Source organism: Oncorhynchus mykiss, chromosome 2, assembly GCF_057628025.1.
Source record: "Oncorhynchus mykiss isolate SJ-2025 chromosome 2, ASM5762802v1, whole genome shotgun sequence".
NCBI classification, from domain to species: domain Eukaryota; kingdom Metazoa; phylum Chordata; class Actinopteri; order Salmoniformes; family Salmonidae; genus Oncorhynchus; species Oncorhynchus mykiss.
Window position 1 is genome coordinate 2,927,966 of NC_143023.1, and position 9,535 is coordinate 2,937,500.

General features: G+C 42.9%; 1 protein-coding gene across 1 annotated transcript in view; it reads left to right on the forward strand.

Moving 5' to 3' along the window:
* Window positions 1–5,079: 5,079 nt before the first annotated feature.
* LOC110511094 (sodium-dependent dopamine transporter) overlaps window positions 5,080–9,535 on the forward strand; it is a 28,185-nt gene continuing 23,729 nt past the window's right edge. Inside the window, exons 1-3 of the mRNA XM_090216027.1 lie at window positions 5,080–5,394; window positions 6,434–6,574; window positions 8,157–8,409. Of these exons, the coding sequence (XP_090072153.1) occupies window positions 6,452–6,574; window positions 8,157–8,409 (376 nt within the window). The 5' untranslated portion in view covers window positions 5,080–5,394; window positions 6,434–6,451. The remainder of the gene's footprint in view (window positions 5,395–6,433; window positions 6,575–8,156; window positions 8,410–9,535) is intronic.

Here is a 9,535-nt window from a genome sequence, read left to right on the forward strand (position 1 = left end):
TAGACCACCGCCCCACTCGGGAGGCCATCTTTTTACCGTTCACTCTATTATAATATAATTCACTACTGTAATTTACTGGGAATTATAATATAATTCACTACTGTAATTTAGTGTGAATTATAATATAATGTGAATTATAATATAACATCATTCACTACTGTAATTTAGTGTGAATTATAACATCATTCACTACTGTAATTTACTGTGAATTATAACATTATTCACTACTGTAATTTACTGTGAATTATAACATCATTCACTACTGTAATTTACTGTGAATTATAACATCATTCACTACTGTAATTTACTGTGAATTATAACATTATTCACTACTGTAATTTACTGTGAATTATAACATCATTCACTACTGTAATTTACTGTGAATTATAACATCATTCACTACTGTAATTTACTGTGAATTATAACATCATTCACTACTGTAATTTACTGTGAATTATAGTATAATTCACTACTGTAATTTACTGGGATTATAATATAATTCACTACTGTAATTTAGTGTGAATTATAATATAATGTGAATTATAATATAACATCATTCACTACTGTAATTTAGTGTGAATTATAGTATAATTCACTACTGTAATTTAGTGTGAATTATAATATAATTCACTACTGTAATTTACTGGGAATTATAATGTAATTCACTACTGTAACTTACTGGGAATTATAATATAATTTTCATTATACACTATCTACAGTAGTATCTACATCTTCAGTCCAGGCAGTAAACATATCCTGCAGTACTGACTTTAACTGCATGGCATAGATTTTACTTGAAGAATTGACAAACCCTAGATACTTCATTGAGGATTTTTTTTTGTGAAAGACCAATGGCGTGGAGTTACTCTTGTTAAAATGTCTCATTTAATTTCTCAGCCAAGTCTTTTTTCATGTATATTTTTCTGTAGAGAATCAAGGTCAGGAGCAGTCAGTCAGAGACTCGGACAATAGAGGCACCTCCAGCATCGTCTGGGACCACTGGATTTAGCCATGACTCCATGGAGAAAGAATGTAATCATTGTTTCCCTGCATGTCAAGCTGTCGCAAACACACACACACACACACACACACACACACACACACACACACACACACACACACACACACACACACACACACGCAAACACACACACACACCGCTGTCAACAACAACTATAGAATATATGCTAAGCTACGCCACAGCATAATCATCACACGTTTTCTATGTCATCCTCGTGGAGAACACTTGCAGTGTGCGTGGTAAACAGCAACTGGATAAATGGACCTCTGGCCCTCGTTTCCCTGTTGTTGCCTAGAGAGATCCCATCAGTGACGGCACGATACAGAATGGACCCGTCCATCAGGTTGTGTCACAAATGCCCCTTCCCCACCCCTCACTATTTCCCATAGGGCTCTGGTCTCAAGTAGTGCACTACGTAGGGAATCGGGTGCTGTTTGGAACACGGTACCTGTCTGTCGGTAGCATGATGAGATGGTAATAGTTATGTATCACGTTGAGACAGGATCCTCGTCTCAGTCCTCTGAGACCACAGCTGTTGTGTTACGGAGACAGTGGGCTGCATCTCAATTGGTTTAAAGTAGTGCACTATGTAGGGAATAGGGTGCCATTTGGGATGCAAACAGGGAAACAGCCCACTGGATTACTGTTCTGCCCTAGCCTGTTCCTGTTCCTGTCTTACAGGTCATACCACGTCTTTTCAATCATATAGCTCAATATGAAACCCTTTGTGATTGGATGTGGTGTGTTGATTGATGAGGTCATACCACATCTATCCAATCATATAGCTCAATATGAAACCCTTTGTGATTGGATGTGGTGTGTTGATTGATGAGGTCATACCACATCTATCCAATCATATAGCTCAATATGAAACCCTTTGTAATTGGATGTGGTGTGTTGATTGATGAGGTCATACCACATCTATCCAATCATATAGCTCAATATGAAACCCTTTGTGATTGGATGTGGTGTGTTGATTGATGAGGTCATACCACATCTATCCAATCATATAGCTCAATATGAAACCCTTTGTGATTGGATGTGGTGTGTTGATTGATGAGGTCATACCACATCTATCCAATCATATAGCTCAATATGAAACCCTTTGTGATTGGATGTGGTGTGTTGATTGATGAGGTCATACCACATCTATCCAATCATATAGCTCAATATGAAACCCTTTGTGATTGGATGTGGTGTGTTGATTGATGAGGTCATACCACATCTATCCAATCATATAGCTCAATATGAAACCCTTTGTGATTGGATGTGGTGTGTTGATTGATGAGGTCATACCACATCTATCCAATCATATAGCTCAATATGAAACCCTTTGTGATTGGATGTGGTGTGTTGATTGATGAGGTCATACCACATCTATCCAATCGTATAGCTCAATATGAAACCCTTTGTGATTGGATGTGGTGTGTTGATTGATCAGGTCATACCACATCTATCCAATCATATAGCTCTACTTTCCTAATGACAGGTGGGAACTAACACAGAGTGGGGTGTGAGGTGACTGGAGAGTGATGTCATAGAAAAACATGTGCTATCTAGAACCTCATAGGTTTCTTCGACTGTCCCCATAGGAGAACCCTTTTTGTTTCCAGGTTAGGCCCTTCTGGGTTCCCTTACTATAGAAGGTTCTACAGTTCTATCTGGAAACAAGAAGGGTTCTCCTATGGAGACAGCCAAAGGTCCCTTTTGGAGTATGAGAGAAAGAGTATGAGAGTATGAGTATGAGAGATAGTGCTACTCATGAGAGGACAACCATGAGAGGACGGTCATGAGAGGACGGTCATGAGAGGAACGGTCATGAGAGGACAACCATGAGAAGACGGTCATGAGAGGACAACCATGAGACGACAACCATGAGAGGATGGTCATGAGAGGACGGTCTTGAGAGGACGGTCTTGAGAGGACGGTCTTGAGAGGACGGTCTTGAGAGGACGGTCATGAGAGGACGGTCATGAGAGGAACGGTCATGAGATGACAACCATGAGAGGACCGTCATGAGAGGACAATCATGAGAGGACGGTCATGAGAAGAAGTTCTTGAGAGGACGATAATCGGATGACAACCATGAGAGGACCGTCATGCGAGGACGGTCTTGAGAGGACCGTCATGAGAAGACAACCATGAGAGGACCGTCATGAGATGACAACCATGAGAGGACCGTCATGAGATGACAACCATGCGAGGACGGTCATGCGAGGACGGTTTTGAGAGGAAGGTCATGAGAGGACGGTCATGCGAGGACGGTCTTGAGAGGAAGGTCATGAGAGGACGGTCATGCGAGGACGGTCTTGAGAGGAAGGTCATGCGAGGACGGTCATGCGAGGACGGTCTTGAGAGGACAGTCATGAGAGGACGGTCATGAGAGGTCGGTCATGAGAGGACGGTCATGCGAGGACGGTCTTGAGAGGACGGTATTGAGAGGACGGTATTGAGAGGACGGTCTTGAGAGGACGGTCATGCGAGGACGGTCTTGAGAGGACAGCAGATAATTTGGAAAAAGTTTGAAGTAGTTCACATAATTCATAAAATACTCCATTAAAGACAAATCAAGAATTCCATTATTATAATGTAGACTTTGCTTTTAAATCCACTACATAGAAAGGCAGACAGCCTTACAGTAAAAGGATGAGACATGACAGGGTAGGTCTTCCTGACAGGCAGACCACAGGCTGTGAGGATTGACAACAACACCTCCTCCACAATGACTATTAACACAGGGTCCCCCAGGGCTGTGTCCTCAGGCCTCTGCTGTACTCCCTGTTCACCCACAAATTGACTCAACACAGGGGTCCCCCAGGGCTGTGTCCTCAGCCCTCTGCTGTACTTCCTGTTCACCCACAAACTGACTCTTAACACAGGGCCCCCCAAGGGCTGTTTCCTCAGTCCTCTGCTGTACTCCCTGTTCACCCACACACACTGACTCAACACAGGGGGCAGTAATCATTTAGTTGTCTAGAAGGAACCTGCAGTAATCATTTAGTTGTCTAGAAGGAACCTGCAGTAATCATTTAGTTGTCTAGAAGGAACCTGCAGTAATCATTTAGTTGTTCAGAGGGAACCTGCAGTAATCATTTAGTTGTCTAGAAGGAACCTGCAGTAATCATTTAGTTGTTCAGAAGGAACCTGCAGTAATCATTTAGTTGTTCAGAAGGAACCTGCAGTAATCATTTAGTTGTCTAGAAGGAACCTGCCCTACACCTTTAGCTGGACGGCGTATGCAGTGTGTTTAATGTACATAGGACTAATACATCTGAAAAATGACCACATGCCTAGAAAAGGATGTTATGTTTTGAAGATCACAGTGATCAACCACAAAGAGCAATGTCCTATACAGCTGGGGGATAGCCTGCTGTTTCATCACTAATTGTACTTAATTGTCCAGCTTTTCTTCTTTCTCTCTGTGTGTTTGTGTGTGTGTGTGTCTCTCTCTCTCTCTCTGTGTGTTTGTGTGTGTCTCCCTCTCTCTCTCCCTCTCTCTCTCTCTGTGTGTGTGTTTGTGTGTGTCTCTCTCTCTCTCTCTCTCTCTCTCTCTCTCTCTCTCTCTGTGTGTTTGTCTCTCTCTCTCTCTCTCTCTCTCTCTCTCTCTCTCTCTCTCTCTCTCTCTGTGTTTGTGTGTGTGTGTCTCTCTCTCTTTCTGTGTGTTTGTGTGTCTCTCTCTCTCTCTCTGTGTGTGTGTGTGTGTGTGTGTGTGTGTGTGTGTGTGTGTGTGTGTGTGTGTAAATGTTTTCTATCTATATTTGCACACAGTAACAGGTGGCAGTGTGTTGTACAGAAGATAGAAAATCAGAAACGGGAAAACATGAAAATAAGCAAGAAGGACGGACAGAGGAGAGAGAGAGAGAGAGAGAGAGAGAGAGAGAGGGAGAGAGAGAGAGAGAGAGAGAGAGAGAGTGAGAGAGAAAGAGAGAGAGAGAGAGAGAGAGAGAGAGAGAGAGAGAGAGAGAGAGATAGAGAGAGGGGATGGTAACTTGTCATGAGAGCCGGAGAAAGGGGAGGGGGTTGTGTCATATTTCTAGTGGTCCCACAGATCCCTCCTTACAGACTTACAGAACAACAGGTGAAACGGACCCTTACAGAGCAGTCTAGTCCCCAACCCAGAGGTCCACACACCTCCGAACCCCCAGACATCTCTCTCTTTCTTTCTCCTTCTCTATTCCTCTCTCTGTCTCCCCATTTGCCTTCTTCTTCGGTTCCAGGTCTGAGTTCCAACCATCCGAGGTCTTCCATGATGTTCATCAGTAACAGAGTCTGGATGGAGGAAGAGCAACAACGCAGTAGGAATTAAAACGGGTTGAAGATACATTTTTGGGAAAAAAAGCCCACAAGGTTTTATTTCCTCGTCATCTATAAAGGTGAGTTTTTTTTTGTTAACAGTTTTTTCATTCTGTTTTTAATTCATTTTGTATGAATTTGTCAATATATTCTCATATTTCAACAAATTAATTTACATCAAATCATGTTTTTTTTGTGTGGTTTTTTCCCCCCCTAAATGATTGGCTTGACAAATACATCCAGTAAAACGTTAGTTTTGTTTGGATTTGAATTTCAATGTATTGCAATTTATAGATAATTAATTTGTTTACGATGATGTAAAAAATGTTGATTTTCAACGTGAACATTTATTTACTCAATTGTGTGTCGTGTTTAAACATAATAATAATTTCAACTTTGAAAATATGCAAACAATTACAGAAGGAAAATATATCAACATATTAATATCAACATTATTTCCAAATATAAATGGATTCATTATTATTATTACTAATAATATTATTATTATTGTGATGTTTGGTGTCACTATCGGTGATCGTTTTGACGTTAAGTGTCACTAGTCTAATTTAATCAACTAAATTCTTACATTTTATATTTTAGACATTTTCCTTTAATGAAAATATGGAATCGTCGTAAATCGTCCCCTGGAACAAACGACAGTTCAGTGCCTTGCTCAAAGGGCACGTCGACATATTTTTAACACCTCGTCGTCTCTAACCGCCAGGCTACAACCACCAATAAAAATATTTGTCAACAAAATGTTTGGACCAGTTGCTGTTAATTGGTTTAAATATAATACATCTATGAATCCATATATGGGCATTTTCGTTGAGCACCTGCTGTTTTAGAGCCTCGACTGGCTGAGACTGCTCCGAACCAGAAACAGGGTCGTGTTCAGTAGGCACACAACGTGGCTGGATGGGGAGGGACTACCTGTACTGGGCCAATGAGAAACAAGTATTTTTCACATTCAAAACACTTTGCAACGTTGTACTGAACTCAGACCGCCTCCCTCTCTCTCCTATAAGGTGTAGGATTGAGACTGAGGCTGGTTGTATATCTGTAATGTATCTCGGGGTTTCCCTCCTAGGCGTGTCTAAGGTCTGTCTGTGTCCGTAGCTGATTCCCTCTGCAGCCATGGAGCAGCCCGTGATGAAAGCCAGATCGCCAGTGGGTCAGATGTGTTCGGTGGTGGCACCCGCCTCGGCCAAGCAGCCTTCCTCCGCCCCCTCTCCCTCCAACACCATGGGCCCCAAGGAGGTGGGAGACAGAGGCTATATCCCACACGGAGCCCTATTCCCTACAGTATATAGTGACAATAGGAGGGTGCACATGGAGCCCTATTCCCTACAGTATATAGTGGTCATAGGAGGTTCCACATGGATCCCTATTCCCTACAGTATATAGTGACAATAGGAGGGTGCACATGGAGCCCTATTCCCTACAGTATATAGTGACAATAGGAGGGTCCACATGGAGCCCTATTCCCTACAGTATATAGTGGCCATAGGAGGGTCCACATGGAGCCCTATTCCCTACAGTATATAGTGGCCATAGGAGGGTCCACATGGAGCCCTATTCCCTACAGTATATAGTGGTCATAGGAGGGTCCACATGGAGCCCTATTCCCTACAGTATTTCCTACAGTATATAGTGGTCATAGGGGCTGATAAGACCAGTCATTTGGATAAAAGTATCAATAATCAGTGTTTCCTGGTCCTCGGGTCCCAAAGGGAAGTGCCCAGTTTAGGTTTTGCCCTCGGACCGACCCACTAGATTCAACTGATGACCTCTTCATCACCTCTTCGTCATCGGGCCTTTAGTTGAATCTGGTGTGTTACTTATAGGGAACCTCTTTGGGCCCCCGGGACCAGGGTTGGGAAACACGTGTCTAAATGACTTCAATTATCTTATAATTAGTCAATTTACTTCCAGAATTGACTGCATTCAATTCAAATAGACACCCCAAACCTGGCATGGTAAGTTGTTGTAGATGACAGTGACATAGCTACATGACATAGATTCTGATATATTAGGTGGAGTGGTTGTAGATGACAGTGACATAGCTACATGACATAGATTCTGATATATTAGGTGGAGTGGTTGTAGATGACACTGACATGACATAGAGTCTGATATATTAGGTGGAGTGATTATAGATGACAGTGACATAGCTACATGACATAGAGTCTGATATATTAGGTGGAGTGGTTGTAGATGACAGTGACATAGCTACATGACATAGATTCTGATATATTAGGTGGAGTGATTATAGATGACAGTGACATAGCTACATGACATAGAGTCTGATATATTAGGTGGAGTGGTTGTAGATGACAGTGACATAGCTACATGACATAGATTCTGATATATTAGGTGGAGTGGTTGTAGGTAACAGTGACATAGCTACATGACATAGATTCTGATATATTAGGTGGAGTGGTTGTAGATGACAGTGACATAGCTACATGACATAGATTCTGATATATTAGGTGGAGTGGTTGTAGATAACAGTGACATAGCTACATGACATATGTGTTCTGATATATTAGGTGGAGTGGTTGTAGATGACAGTGACATAGCTACATGACATAGATTCTGATATATTAGGTGGAGTGGTTGTAGATGACAGTGACATAGCTACATGACATAGATTCTGATATATTAGGTGGAGTGGTTGTAGATGACAGTGACATAGCTACATGACATAGATTCTGATATATTAGGTGGAGTGGTTGTAGGTAACAGTGACATAGCTACATGACATAGATTCTGATATATTAGGTGGAGTGGTTATAGATGACAGTGACATAGCTACATGACATATGTTCTGATATATTAGGTGGAGCTGATTCTGGTGAAGGAGCACAACGGGGTCCAGTTCACCACCTCCACGTTGGTCAGCCCTGCTGGGCACCCCCACGGCCACGGCCACGGCCTTGCTCTGGGCCCCAGTCACGGACACACCCCTGTCCCCGGAGAAGAGAGGGAGACCTGGGGGAAGAAGATCGACTTTCTCCTGTCTGTGATAGGGTTCGCTGTGGACCTGGCCAACGTGTGGAGGTTCCCCTATCTCTGCTATAAGAACGGAGGAGGTGAGAAGGAGGGAGGGAGGGAGGGAGTGAGTGTGTGGAGGTTCCCCTATCTCTGCTATAAGAACGGAGGAGGTGAGAAGGAGGGAGGGAGTGGAGGTTCCCCTATCTCTGCTATAAGAACGGAGGGGGTGAGAAGGAGGGAGGGAGGGAGGGAGTGTGTGGAGGTTCCCCTATCTCTGCTATAAGAACGGAGGGGGTGAGAAGGAGGGAGGGAGTGTGTGGAGGTTCCCCTATCTCTGCTATAAGAACAGAGGAGGTGAGGAGGGAGGGAGAAAGAGAGATGGAGAGAGATATCTTCTGCACAGATTCTGTCAGACCTGGACCCTGACAGTAAATTTCAGTAAGACCAAAATAATGGTGTTCCTAAAAAGGTCCAGTCGCCAGGACCACAAATACAAATTCCATCTAGACACTGTTGCCCTAGAGCACACAAAAAACTATACATACCTCGGCCTAAACATCAGCGCCACAGGTAACTTCCACAAAGCTGTGAACGATCTGAGAGACAAGGCAAGAAGGGCATTCTATGCCATCAAAAGGAACATAAATTCAACATACCAATTAGGATCTGGCTAAAAATACTTGAATCAGTTGTAGAATCCATTTCCCTTTATGGTTGTGAGGTCTGGGGTCCGCTAATTATACCCGCTAAATTTAAAAATCCAGAAAAGAGCCGTTAAATTCTACAACCACCTAAAAGGAAGCGATTCCCAAACCTTCCATAACAAAGCCATCACCTACAGAGAGATGAGCCTGGAGAAGAGTCCCCTAAGCAAGCTGGTCCTGGGGCTCTGTTCACAAACACAAACACACCCTACATAGCCCCAGGACAGCAGCACAATTAGACCCAACCAAATCATGAGAAAACAAAAAGATAATTACTTGAAACATTGGAAAGAATTAACAAAAAAACAGAGCAAACTAGAATGCTATTTGGCCCTACACAGAGAGTACACAGCAGCAGAATACCTGACCACTGTGACTGCCCCAAACTTAAGGAAAGCTTTGCCTATGTACAGACTTAGTGAGCATAGCCTTGCTATTGAGAAAGGCCGCTGTAGGCAGACATGGCTCTCAAGAGAAGATAGGCTATGTGCTCACTGCCCACAAAATGAGGTGAAAACTG